The 14,874-nt window shown below is 38.4% G+C and overlaps 1 protein-coding gene across 1 annotated transcript in view; it reads left to right on the top strand.

Annotated features, from left to right (window-relative positions):
• The first annotated feature begins 714 nt into the window (after nucleotides 1-714).
• Nucleotides 715-14,874, top strand: part of beta'COP (coatomer subunit beta') — a 33,026-nt gene continuing 18,866 nt past the window's right edge. Inside the window, exons 1-9 of the mRNA XM_089637714.1 lie at nucleotides 715-843; nucleotides 2,334-2,492; nucleotides 4,112-4,304; nucleotides 6,468-6,616; nucleotides 6,720-6,894; nucleotides 8,455-8,560; nucleotides 8,764-8,844; nucleotides 13,478-13,611; nucleotides 13,846-14,145. Of these exons, the coding sequence (XP_089493840.1) occupies nucleotides 841-843; nucleotides 2,334-2,492; nucleotides 4,112-4,304; nucleotides 6,468-6,616; nucleotides 6,720-6,894; nucleotides 8,455-8,560; nucleotides 8,764-8,844; nucleotides 13,478-13,611; nucleotides 13,846-14,145 (1,300 nt within the window). The 5' untranslated portion in view covers nucleotides 715-840. The remainder of the gene's footprint in view (nucleotides 844-2,333; nucleotides 2,493-4,111; nucleotides 4,305-6,467; nucleotides 6,617-6,719; nucleotides 6,895-8,454; nucleotides 8,561-8,763; nucleotides 8,845-13,477; nucleotides 13,612-13,845; nucleotides 14,146-14,874) is intronic.

Raw genomic sequence — 14,874 nt, 5'->3', positions numbered from 1 at the left:
TCGCCTTAAAGAAAACATATTACAGTCTCAATTCTTTCAAGAATACAAATATTACATTATTGTATCTGTGATTTAATTCAATACGCATTTCTTCAAAGAATTGAGTTCGCACACGGACAAACCTGTTTATTCATAGCGTATGTACGGGCGCAAATACATATTCATCTTGCGGAAACTCTTTTTTCCTAAAGTAATTAAATTAGCTTTTTCAAAAATTTAATGGACCCGATATCATTATTTGTATCGGTGAATCAATCCCAAATTGTATTTTCATTCGTTTCTTTAGTGAATTAAGTTTTTAATTCATATTCGTATTCCGTACACACGTAAACGTGCAAACAATTTGTAAAAATTGTTTTACTCAAAATAACGTCATCTATGAACGCATAGATTATAACCATGTCCATAAATAAACCAACCATGTCTGGCACAAGTCTGTGTTTTGGTAAGACCTACAGCGCCCTCTTTTAGAAAATCGAATACTATACTTCTAGCTTGGAGCATTATTAGTTCGGCTTTACGCCAAAAGAGATCATAATATATATTTATTGTCAAACATATTGTGGAAACAGTTAAAAATATTTGCGATAATAATCGGCAAGATAATAAAATGACCCTTTTAGGTCTTTTACCCATTTATTTTGTGCTTTGCAAATTTGTTACCGGGTCTGGTGTAGCTGCACACTATCGCCAAATAAAAGTAAGAACTGTCAAAAAAATAAATGATAATTCATCTGTCAAAGTGCTGGCGTTTCACGTTTTATCTATGGAGGCCGCGTGTCATGTTTGGATCGGTTGTCATTCTGTCTAAAAGTTTGACCGTATAAATACTAAAACAAGATGGTTTGTACTGCTTTTAATTAAATAAATGATTTAAATCAATTGATTATTCACTGTTTCTTTGTTATATACACATTTTTACAATATTTTCCACGTAAGTTGTGTTTACAATAGGCCCTTTGACATTAGTCAGGGCGTACTGATTTCATTTCATTTTCCCGTGCTAATTGGTGTTTTATTTTATAACCGTCGATTATTTTACACATACAGGTTATTAGAGAATCATTAAAGTACCCGAAAGGTATACTTAAAAGAATATTAAATGTAAAATTTCCCTTGTTTACTTGCACAGTTTCCATAGATTTCATCATGCTTCACATCAGGAGTGCGTGTATATGTGGCCGGTGTTAAAGAATTAGATGTATCGTAATATCATTGATTTATGAAACACCCGATTGGCCCCCAAAATTGACTTCTAACATATCTTATGATGATGAGACTTGCATGTTATAATTTACTTACTCCGTGAGTCTCTGACATCATGCTATCATTATTAACATGAAGACATGTATAGTTAACAACTAAGTAGACTCTTTCATTTTGGGTGTAAATAATTAGATTTGCCGCCACAGAAATTCGCTCACGAAAATGTGTTAATAATCATATTCATTGTAATCACTCCGTTACTCATACATCCGCATTCAGGGAGTATTTACAATTATCAGCGTACCTTTTTCTAGTCAATTTAAAAGGTCACTACAAAATGCCGTGTAGCAGTGTTGTCAATAGTTGATGAACTTTTGTAATTTAAATGGCCAAAAAAGATGCCTGGCTGTGTTTTTACTCATTTCTAATGTAGCTGTACTTCAATTTTCTTGAGATAATTGTCCGATATTAGTATTGCTTCATGGATGGATCTCGTCATAGTCCATTGTGCGCCGCAGTGTGATTCACTTAGGGCCTGTTGTTTTACAGAATTTGAACAATTCATCTAATTTCATTTTAAGTTAATTTTCCAGTTTCGTGAAAGTTCTGTTATTATTCTATTATGGACAATTTTTTTCACATAACTCGAAAATTATCTTTGAAATTTAATGAATTGTTCAAATTCTGTGGAACAACTGGCCCTCTAGAAAACCGTTTGTGCTCCAGTGACTAGAATTTTTTCTCGCCGACAAACAGATAGTGCACTAGTGGCATTGGAATTTCATCCTAGCTGGAATTTTTGGTAAGTATTCAGGATCGCCGGCCACGCTTAATACGATTTAAAAAAAAAATTAAACCTCTTGATTGACCTTAATTACTATAAAAGGCAACAATCCAAAAGGGTCTGGAGTTCGAAAGGTCAACAATTATAGTGACCATTCATAAATGAAACTCTTTAATTCGCCACAATGAAAAACTACGATTTAGAAAGAATGTATATTCTTCAATTTCTATGGGTATTTGAACAGAAGTATATTTCGACATTCCGGTATTTTCCATCTTTTTGGTTTTCAAGCAAGAAGGGTGAGAATAAAGATAATTAATAGCTTCTGACTGTGTAATTGTAGCCACTCCGACTGGACATCAAGAGGAAGCTGACGGCGCGCTCCGACCGGGTGAAGTGCGTTGACCAGCACCCCACAGAGCCCTGGCTGCTCTGCTCCCTCTACAGCGGAGACGTAAACATCTGGAACTATGAGACACAGCTGCAAGTCAAAAGATTTGAGGTAACTTCATATATTATACTTGGTTTATTGATTGGACTCTTTTGTATTATGTGGTTCTTTTACATGTTATGATGAATGATGAGCACAAGTTTTGGTAGAGAATCTATTCTGGTCTTTTCATTAAATTTACCAGGCCTCTGGCATATTGACCATGTATTTCTTAAAGGCGCTGTCAGAAGATCGGAGAATTTGTGTATTTTTCCACTCTACTATAAAATCCAAATGAATGAAATATTTATAACATATCCGAAAACTAAAACCTGGTTTTGAAAGATGATAAAATACACTTTAAAATTTAATAATTTTTGAAATATTAAAATTTTGAATGAGAACATAAAAAATAGGTAGTTATTTTAGTACCTAATTTAAAATCTTATGATTTCTGAAAAAACCTTAGTTTTGATTTAACCAGTTAATGCTTTTGAACGAGCGGTGTTTGCGGACGGCTCGTGTATCGTACTGCGACAACCCGAAAACTGCTCGCGTCTTTTGACTTGTTTGCGTTATACAAGATAAACAAACGAACTGCGCTCGGCAGAATTTTTTAATTTTTTATTATAGTTAGTCTTGTGTTATTTTTTTGAAAATGGTTTTTTTTTAACATTTTTTATTGCTTCGGTTTTGTTTTTTTTTAAACTGGTCAATTTTAAATTATGTTGACTCTTTATAAAAAATAAAATAACCTGATGTTTTTTGTTTCATTTTTGTTTAAAAAAAAAAACTGAGTATTAACCCCTCCGACTTTTCGCGAACTTGAAGCTAAAATGTCTTTATCGAAATGTCAATTTCACGAAAACGTTGTGTTATTACCGCCTCACAATCAAAGCTCTATAAATGAAACATTACTGAACGGAGCCGAATAGTAAAAACTGTTTTAGAAAGGTTACAAAATAGGCTTTCAAATTGTTGTATCATAAATAAATATTAACATTTGTAAATATTTAAATTTAGAATGGAAACATGAAAAAATTGTAAAAATGACTCACCTGTAATGTTTTATGTAAAAACGATACTAAAATCACGGATAATGTAAAAAAAAAACACTTATTTCATCGTACAAATGTACAATAAACAATTCTGTCACTTCACTTTTTGACCATTTCATACAAAATATATTTTTAAAAAAATAATTAAACTTGCGAGGCGGGTCGGCACGTCAAACGGCTTTCTTGGCGTCGTTTTACGATTTGGCGGGTAAAATTTGCTTCCACTGAGTAGGTCTTTTTACGGGTTTCTATGGATAACTTTGAATAGAGATGTGAAGCTTCATTCAATACGAATATTCTACTTTTTGTTTTAGGGATGTCACTAGAAGAATAACGGAGTTATGACGATTTTTGTGGAAACACACGCGTTGACGTGTAAACACGCTTATTGTACTTGACTGCTATCGTTATTTTATCGTGTATATCTGCTTACGTTGCTGACCGGTTAAGTGGTTAAAATAAGAAACGCTTTTCACAGAACTACTAGTTATTTATATTAATATTATAGTATTCGGTCATTTCGCAAGATGACCTGCTAGTCAATGACAGAGATACCCGAATGTTACCGAGTGCTTCCGAACGCTGGACGGATGTTCATTAACCATATCGCTCAGAAAAATTTTATATGTTTAGGTATGCAACCTCCCCGTGCGAGCGGCCCAGTTCGTTCCTCGGAAGAACTGGATTGTCACAGGCTCTGATGACATGCAGATCCGAGTGTTCAACTACAACACCCTGGAAAGGGTTCACTCCTTCGAGGCGCACTCTGACTATGTGAGGTGCATCGCAGTGCATCCCTCTCAGCCCTACATCCTTACTAGCAGCGGTAAGCTTACTTTTCATATCAGTGTTCGCTGAGTACCGGAACAAAGCTCTCTCTGTGCTAAACAGCTCCGGGTAGATGTGTACTCTATATTATGTTTAGGCAATTTGTTCAATGAATCTAAGCACATTGATTGCAATCTTTAAAACATATAAAACAGGAGGGAGATTCCGGTTCTACTTAAGGATAAGGAATTTACTTAACCTTAAAAAATCGTTGACAGCGAAAAGTTGTTTATTTTAAGGTTAAGGACAGCTCCTTATCCTTAAGTAGAAATGGAATCGCCCTCCTGGTGTAAATGATGCGTATGTTCATGCGGTACTTCAATGGAAAGTGCTCCACAAAGAAGAGTCATTGGTCACTTCTGCACCAGTTCCCAACCAGGAAGCACGCTGAATACATTCCCAACATTCATGCATTTTTAACACTTCATGCAGTGAATTCGACTTATTTAAAACACCACCTCACATTTTCAAACCTAAAATCAAGAAATAACCATCACACAATAATATTACTATACACAGACTAGATCCATCCCATCCACATAGGCTAATGTAACTCTTTTCTCAATTATATTCACTAAATTAAGATACATCAGTGAAAACCTTTTATTGGTTGAATAATTATACATATTTTACCATGCATTATATAATACAGTGGTACCTCGACATACGAGTTTAATTCGTTCCGCAACCTTGCTCGTATCTTGAATTACTCGTATATCGATGCAGATTTCCCCATACAAAACAATTAGACTACCATTAATCCATTCCAACCCCCAAAATGTCACCCCAGTTATTTTTGTTACGTGGTTTTGAATAATAAAAACGTATTTATAAATGACAAATATTTATTGTACAAAAACAAAAAAGAGAATGTTAATAAATAAATTAGATATCCTTAGATAGCCTTTTTCGCTACATTTTTCTCGCTTTCACCTGTAGGCCGTTTAGAAAAAAACATGTCCAAGGAGGTTTGTTTCTTCCTTCCTCTCAGAATGTTCCAGAAATGAGTTAGGCAAGTGTCATTAAAAAGATCAGATGCACAACCTTTGCAACTTTTTCTGGGTGTTTCTTTTCCACGAACTGTAAAACTCTCTCCCACATTCCTAAGATCTACTTTATCTCACTTGTAGAAATAACCTCCTCCTCCTCTGACTCCTCTAAACCAATTTCTTGCATAACATCCGTATGCTGCTGTGACTGTAACTCTTGTATCTCCTCAGTCGTCAGTTCCTCGGTGTGTTCCTCGACGAGTTCATTCACGTCTCTCTCTTCCACTACCGGCCGACCTGCTAAACCGAACTCGTATCTCGAATTTCGCTTGTAACTCAAAGCAAAAAATCACTCGCTCGCCAGCTTGTATCTCGAAAAACTCGTATGTTGGGGCACTCGTATGTCGAGGTACCACTGTATTATAACTGCTGTTTTCCAAATAAAATACATTGAATTTAGCTTAACAAGTTCCTGGGTATTAAAGGCTTTTAAATATAATTAGACGCTTGTGCCCTAATTGGTGACTTTGAAATGATATCTTTGCACTTAAAATTATTCAAAAACATTTTTATGGCACCTACTATCTTATCTTTATTTAGTTTAACTTTATTTGAACTATCAAAATGAACTCATTCCTATCCATAAGCAACCTCTCAATATTTTCATAAACAATTTTATGCAGCGTTGTTTAGTATGTAGTAATAAAATCACCTCTAGCTTTACTCGTTTCCTATTTTAGATAAGTTTTAAACTTGTTCTGTATAATATGCAAGGTGTCTGGGGTAACTTCGGGAGGTGGTTGGAGTTAGTTTGTTGCATACAATTTTGTGCAGCATTGTTTAGTAGTAGTAAAATCACCTCAAGGGTTCTTTACTTGTTTCTCATTTTAAATAAGTTTTAAACTTGTTCTAACAAATTGTTACAGTTTTTTTACAAAATCGGATGTGTTTTCGAAATATCGAGTTCTCTTTTTTTTGTATGTTTTTATTAGGTAAATTTTTTAAAAATTATTTGGTTCAGCTGTATAATGTATTGCTTTCTTGTGACATTATTATATTCTGCATATGTAACAGAATATAGTTGGAGTGGTTTTTATTATGAATGCTTAGTTATCAACTGGAGCAGATTTTTGCTAGTGTCCAATAATTTCATTGTTAATTCTACATTACAGATGACATGCTCATCAAGCTGTGGAACTGGGAGCGTGCTTGGGCGTGCCAGCAGGTGTTTGAGGGGCACACGCACTACGTCATGAAGATTGTTATCAATCCCAAGGACAATAACACCTTTGCCAGTGCCAGTTTGGACAGAACTGTCAAGGTATACATTGCATATAATAATGGTTGATCGCCTACCTCCCTTGTTTCTATTATCTACGGCCTCAACAAATCCCTCAACACTAAATCTCTTGTTTTGTTTCCAGGTCTGGCAGCTGGGCTCCTCCACGGCCAACTTCACGCTGGAAGACCACGAGAAGGGGGTGAACTGTGTGGACTATTACCACGGGGGCGACAAGCCCTACCTGATCAGCGGGGCCGATGACCGCACCGTCAGGATATGGGATTACCAGAACAAGACCTGCGTACAGGTTCTAGATGGTATGTCTTCTTTATTATGATGTATGTCGATATTTGAGGGGTGGTAACTAAAACGTCAGTTTCCAAGTTAATGTTCGTTGGTAAAAAATCTATTAATGAAAACTTGAAACAACCATTTGTAAATTATTAAACATAGCTAAATTTCGTAAAAATTTTATGAATGTACATAGTTGTTTTTACGTACATGTTTTTAAATACATATAAAAATATATATGTATATATATTTAAAAACAAACTATGTAATATAGTCGGAAATGTTTTTTTTTAAAATACGAATTTGCTATACAGTGAAACTCGCTTAAGAAGTTCCCATTTTAGAAGTTTTCATCCTTAAGAAGTTTGGTTTTTCGGTCCCTTGATGACTGAATTTTCCTGGTCCCTTGGATGTTTGGGGTGTTTCACTGTAAATCCGACATGCAGTTAGATTATTATTATATTTACTCTATCTGACTGCATATTTAACTCATTTTCCTATTTTCCTTTGCATTGCCGCCTTTATTCTTCAGTCAATTGTTGTAATTTTTCTACAAATCGTCGCCATAGATGTGAAGGGTTATGTTAAATGCATATCGTTTTTTCTCTGTCTTTTTTGCTGAGTTAGAGAAAGACAACACTCTAAATCAGGGGTCTCCAAACTACGGCCCGCGGGCCGTATCCGGCCCGCCAGTGTCTTCCGTCCGGCCCGCGACATCTCATTACCAGTGTCATCAAGGACCCGCGACAGCTAATGGCTAAGATCTTGCTCAGAAGGGGCGAAAACTCCGCGAATTTTTTCGTGCGAATAAATAAATATGCTCGTTGGCGAGGTACTTGGCACCAATACATTGCGTCCACAGGTATCGCGCGAATATATCGAGAGGATTTTTTTGAAAAATCTTTATTTGATTCGCAATGATATCAAGGTCTGAGAAACGAGTATCAAAAATTATCTTCAAAGCTACGTTATCTAAAGCTATATTTTCATCCCTGAAAATTCTATTGTCTACCCCCCCCCTCTCCTTAGGACAGAAAATATGGGTGTCTAGAAATTAAAACGGTTTTGGCCCTCTGAACTCACTGGAGTAGTCAATATTGCCCTCCGGCTGAAAAGTTTGGAGACCCCTGCTCTAAATCATCGTTGAATGTGAACCGGGGCGCGTGTGCCTGGCTGCTAATATAGAGAGAAGTTTTATTTGTCAACAGCGTTAAGCCACATATAATAAATTATTGGGAGGTCAAAAGACTTATGCAGCTTGTCGTCATCGACTGCTTTAGTCAATGTATGTTAGGTCTCTTGACAATTTACAAAATATCCATAAATGAGGTGATTTTGGCTCAACTCTATTCACCATGGCATCTTTGATGGTTTTAAAACGCTTTTGCATACTTAACTCATTTTCACAAAATTTGTGGCTTGGCTCCCTTGACATCTACGGCAACGATATTTTCCATTCCTTTTTACCGTGGTATGTATGTACTCCATGACAGGCCAGAATATGTTTGTCAAACAGTGGATATATGTCCTTATTTCGCATGGGACTGTAGGTTAGTGAACTTATCTCGTATTTATGTTTCCTTCAGGCCACACACAGAACGTATCCGCTGTATCATTCCACCCAGAGCTGCCCATCCTGCTGACGGGATCAGAAGATGGCACTGTCAAAATATGGCATGCTGGGACCTACAGGTAAACAGATCATTTTTTTTTTCAACACCAATTTTGTGATCCATCTATGATTGTATCTACCAAGACCTTTGAGTTTTTATTGTTCTCTCAGAAGTGACTAAATGACTCAACGTGCAGATATGTCAAGCACATTGAAAAACTTTTCTCTTAATTTGCCGACTCGGATCAGGATTTTTATAATTGCTTGGATTATTTTTTTTCAGATTGGAGTCTTCGTTAAATTACGGCTTTGAAAGAGTGTGGACCATTTCTTGCATGCACGGTTCTAACAATGTGGCGCTTGGGTAAGACTATTTCACTTTTACTGCATTCAATATATTTCTTGCCAGAAATCTGTGTGGAAGTAAAACTTTTGAAATGTAGAACGTACCACGCATCACTACATTCCGGACTTTTAAAAATGTCTTTACACATACACTTCTGTGCACGAGTCAGTCGATCGACACTTTGGAACGCGCTTGGAAGTGTAGAGAATTTTTTCACACAAATTTTCAGCCCAATCCGATTGAAGCATTTTATTTTGGAAGGTGTTTTTGAACGAAGATCGAGCAGCGCGCTCCAAAGTTTGCATACAGGAGAGTCTATTGGCTTTAGCTAGTAGAGTTCTTGTGTGGTTTTTAAAAAAATAATTAAGTAAAACTAATATATCAATTTATAACAATAATGATTGGATTATTTGCACAGCGCCGTTTTCTTAAGAAAATCACCTCAAGGACGCTGAACAACTTAATTTGTGCAATTAATCTATTCCTTTACTTACACTTAAGTTAGAAGCAGATGATACCGGTCCACCACCAGCCCGAGTTACACGGGAAGGTAAGGACTGGGACACTGCGGCTAAAATAGTTACTCCCTCCAGAGTTAAATGGGCAATCAGAGGGTTTGACCCTTTTAAAAGCGCAGGAGAGGATGGAATCTTTCCGGCACTTCTACAGAGGGGCCTAGATACAATCCTACTTCCGGTGACGAAGATCCTGAGGGCATGCTGTGCCCTCGGATACATCCCCATACCATGGCGGAAGACAAGGGTAGTGTTCATACCCAAACCGGGGAGAGCTGACTACGACCAACCAGGTGCATTCCGCCCAATTAGCCTCACCTCATTTCTTTTGAAGACAATGGAGAGGCTAATGGACAGGCACATAAGGGACGGGGCACTGAAAGAGAAGCCCCTCCACGAGTTACAGTTTGCTTACCAAGCAGGTAAGTCAGTCGACGCGGCACTGCACAGGTTGGTGTACAAACTGGAGCAGGCACAAGCGACTGGGGAACTGGCGGTAGGGCTATTCCTGGATATAGAGGGAGCATTTAACTGCACCACTATTAAATCCATTGATGAAGCGGCAGAAAGACATGGACTCGACAAAACCACCAGAAGGTGGCTGAGGAACATGCTCTCAGGCCGGATACTTACGGTGACAAGGGGTGAGGTAAGCATCAAAGTGCTGGTGACACGAGGGTGTCCACAGGGAGGGGTCTTATCACCCTTGCTGTGGAGCCTGGTGGTGGACAACCTCATCCGGAAACTCAACAACAGGGGCCTATATACGCAAGGGTATGCGGATGACATTGCAACCATAATAAGGTGTTGGGATGCAGACACAACCCGAGGCCTTATACAGTCAACACTAGCAACAGTGGAAGAATGGTGTGAAGAAACAGGACTGTCAGTCAACCCAGACAAGACAGAACTAGTAATCTTTACGCGTAAAAGGAAACTAGAAGGATGGAGCAATCCAACCTTCTATGGAAAGGAATTAGAACCCTCTGACACGGTTAAGTACCTCGGAGTCATCATAAATGCCAAACTGAGCTGGAAAAACCAGGTGGAAACTGTAGGCAGAAAGGCCTGTGCTCTGATGTGGGCAACTAGGCGAATCTGCGGCAGAACGTGGGGTCTCAAACCTAAAATGATGCAATGGCTTTACACAGCCGTTGTAAAACCAAGGATCATGCACGCAGCCCTGGTCTGGTGGAGGAGAACAACACTGAAAACAGTGATGGTCACACTCAATCACATACAGGGACTTGCATGCAGAAGCATCACAGGAGCCATGAGAACCACTCCAATACTAGCCATGGGAGTGCTGCTGAACCTACCCCCACTAAACATAGAAATAGAGGGGGCGGCGATGGCGGCAGCCTACAGGTTACATTGCAATGGCCAATGGAGAGGAGAGTTGCCCAGAAACAGTCACACGGAGATAGGAATAAGACTGAGGGCAATTAGTCCGACGGCTGGGATGAAGCAGGACGGCAAACAAGCCGAATACTTCTTCGGACAGCTGTTTAAAGTGACGTACCCCACAAGGGAGGAATGGGACACGGTCCCAGGTCCAAACTCCAAACAGGAACTAATCTGGTTCACAGACGGGTCCAAGATGGAGGAAGGAACAGGGGCCGGGGTCTGTCTACAGGGATCTAAGAGGGAACTCAGTATACCTCTAGGAATGCACTGCACTGTGTTTCAAGCTGAGATGAAAGCCATCTTAGTCTGCGCACAGGAGAATATGAGTATCGGGTACAGAAATAAGAACATAAACATATGTTCTGATAGCCAGGCGGCCTTAATGGCACTGGAAAGTAACCGATGCGACTCCAGACTGGTGATGGAATGCAGGACTATCCTAATAGAACTGGCGACCATCAATAAAGTAACCCTGCTCTGGGTACCAGGACATAAAGGTATTGAGGGCAACGAGCGGGCTGATGAACTAGCAAGGAAAGGGGCGAAAGCACCACTTGTGGGATCTGAGCCGGCCGTAGGAGTAGCAGCTTGCCACACCAAACTACATATCAAGAGGTGGGTCAAATCCCAACACTGGAAGGAATGGAAGAAGGCACCCGGAATGAGGCAATCTAAAGTACTCATAAACGGACCGGACCCTAACCGAACCAGGCAACTACTCGATATGGACAGAAACTCACTGAGGGAACTGGTAGGACTATTAACGGGACACTGCCATCTCAGGAGACACATGCAACTGTTGGGAGTGGAAAACACCAACATCTGTAGGAAATGTGAAGAGGAGGAAGAGACTCCAATTCACCTATGGTGCCAATGCCCCGCTCTGCTGGGAATAAGGCTCAGATACCTGGGAAGACACAGTGTGGAACCAGAAGACATCGCCACATATCCAATGACAGCCCTGGTGAACTTCATAAAAGGGACCGGGTTACTGGCAAGGGAATGAGGTAAAATGGGAGATAGTACAATGGGCCTATGGCCTAAGTGCTCGCGGGGAACGTAAGTAAACCGCCTCCGACTATAAAAAAAAAAAAAAATAAAAAAAAAAAAATACACTTATTACTATTGGCTTATAACAAAGTTTGATAGCTAGTGACTTATAACTAGGGGCTTATTTATTTATTTATTTATTTACGCCCTAATGGGCTTTTACAAAAGTAGTTAACAAGTAATACAGTTGTGTTACATAGTTTACAATAAATTATGATTTTTGATTAAATTAAGGTAAATTCAAATTAAGAGTGTGGATTACGGAAAGCTAAATATGTATTAACCACTCGGAACATTAGAACGTCAAAAGACGTAAATATGATAATAGCGGTCAAGACATTAGTACGTCTTTTCACGTAAACGCGCGAGATTTTACAAAAATCGATTTATTTCCATCACTAGTATACGGATTGCCATGATTTAAAAAACAGAGTATCGATAATGAATAACGCTACGCGTCTGCATTCAAGAATATCTATGGAATGTAGAGGTGCATTATCTGAGTCGATTGAATCTGTCATCTTGTTCGTTCATAATTTATTGCGTTTTTAAATAATTTATTAAAAATATTTTAGTTTGGACGGTTAATATTTTGAGGTGACTAATAGTTTTTAATTATATTTCTTCAATATATAAAGTGTTATTTCTTTATGATACTCAGAAAAAAGTACATTTTTCACAGCTTTGAAATAATGGTCAGCGATTTTTACATATTTTTGACGTTTTCAGAAAATGTATATTTAGACACGCAAATATTTACGTATAACAAAACAATACGATAGTGAATTTCATAATCTTTCCAAAACATTTTTTAGAATGAGGCTACGTTTCCGAAAACGTGAGTTATGAAGCTTTTAACAAAACTCGTGAATAACACAAAAATTTTCGCGTTTTGACAGTTCGCAAAGGAACACAAAGTAAATAAAAGTCCTTTTCTGAGAGGTTAAGGAACATATACATATAAAAACAAAAGTGTATTCACTACAGAGTTGTGAATTCATACATCTCAGTAAAGTGATTAAAAAGAATTTGTTTTATAACTAATACGGAATCTTTAAGCATGTCTACAATATTCCCAAATTTATTTTTTTTTTTTTTTTTACAGTATTACCGCACAAGAGTCCCAACTGCTCCCGTCTGGAGCCAGTGAGACTATGGCATCCCCAATTGGGGTATGATGTGAGGCTGAGGGTATTGGAGAGGGGAGGGAGATGGGGAAGAGGAAGGTGGGGAAGTACCTGGCTATTCAGATCTGGTCACCAAACACGGCTAAAGCCATTTCAAGCAACGTTTCAATTCTGAATGGTGGTCTTACACCAGGGCGATACTGAGAGTATCTTCCACTCTGGAACGTGCCGCAAATATACTATATATTATTTTTAATTAATTAATTGTGAAATAACACAAATTAATCAAATAAAATTTATTTGCGCACGCCGGGTTCGAACCCGCGACCTTCGGATCTGTAGTCAAAAGCGTATACCACTAGACCACGCCGGCCATTGTTTATCATTATCATTATTGCCAAAATGATGTAGTCTATTTATAGGTGTATGAGCTTCATAGTTGGTTTTAAAATTTAATTTAATTAATTAAATTAATTAATTTAATTTAATTAAACACGCAGTTTGGAACGATCTCTGTATTTTATTGATGCTTTTTGTTATTTTTATTTTTAGTTACGATCAAGGCTCAATAATGGTCAAGGTGGGAAGAGAGGAGCCAGCCATGTCTATGGATGTAAATGGCGGCAAAATCATATGGGCTAAACATTCCGAAATACAGCAAGCTAATCTTAAGGCACTCCCTGAAGGTAATTCAACTCCTCTTTACAATCTTTTAAATCATTTGCCTCTTCATTATATTCATTTAAAGGGTTATTCTTCTGTTAAATTAAAACTTTTTGTCGTCAAATGATATTATTATATTTGATCTGATGTACGTGGCTGTCGCTCGAGTAATCTATAGGCGGCTACTCCCATATGCACGCTATCGAAATTGACTCCTCTATTCCCTCAAAATATTAATTGATTCTATTTTATTTCAGACACCGAGGTGAAAGACGGTGAGCGTCTTCCGGTGGTGGTGAAGGACATGGGCTCCTGCGAAATATTCCCGCAGACCATCGCCCACAACCCCAACGGCCGCTTCGTCGTGGTCAGCGGCGACGGCGAGTACATCATCTACACGGCCATGGCGCTCCGCAACAAGGCGTTCGGCACCGCGCAGGAGTTCGTCTGGGCCAGTGACAGCTCCGAGTATGCCACGCTCGAGTCCTCCAGCACCATCAAGGTGTTCAAGAACTTCAAGGAGAGGAAGAGCTTCAAGCCGGATTATGGAGCAGAAGGTATGAGGGGAAATAGAATTAAATATAAAGGGAATAATTAAACTTTATCTAATCTAACCTAACCTATTTTTTTTATCGTGTTCCGTTTGTCGCTGTTCTATTTAATCAGGTTACCGGGTGAAATATCTAAATAATATAAAATAAAGTCGCTATCCGAGTCTGTCTGTTTGTGCACTTAGTTCTTCTAAACTACGCAACGGATTTTGATAGGGTTTTCACTATCATTTAGAGAATTTCTTCCGGAAGGTTTATGTATATAATACATGCATTGTAATCAAGACGTAAAAAAAATATTTGCAGGCGCTACATCAATTTAGTATATCTTAAAAAGGCCTACAGAAAAGTCCGCGATGGTATATCTCTATCTCCTAGGGTTAACCCGCAGCAACGTCGGATACGCGTCAGCTAGTTTCTTTATAATTAACTGCTACGATTGTGGGGCTGATGTCTTATATGAGAGAGATAGCATGAAAGAGGGACAACAATGTAGGTATATAAGAGCTTGCAAGGTTATTTAGACACTCTTCATCGTCACCTGTGTTGATAACAATTTATTGACTATTATTCCGCCAACCAAATATCACTATCGACTGACATCTTGTATGAGAGAGACAGCGTGAAAGAGGGAGGTTGTCAAGCCTCTCTTGGCCATCACCTGTCATCTGAGATAATATATTGTGATAATTACTATCTATTAACTATTACTCCGCCATCCCAATATCACAGTAA

This window comes from Hesperophylax consimilis, chromosome 12 (assembly GCF_061612785.1).
Source record: "Hesperophylax consimilis isolate HC1 chromosome 12, BYU_Hcon_1.0, whole genome shotgun sequence".
Classification (NCBI taxonomy): domain Eukaryota; kingdom Metazoa; phylum Arthropoda; class Insecta; order Trichoptera; family Limnephilidae; genus Hesperophylax; species Hesperophylax consimilis.
This window is presented reverse-complemented; position numbering and strand designations above follow the sequence as displayed.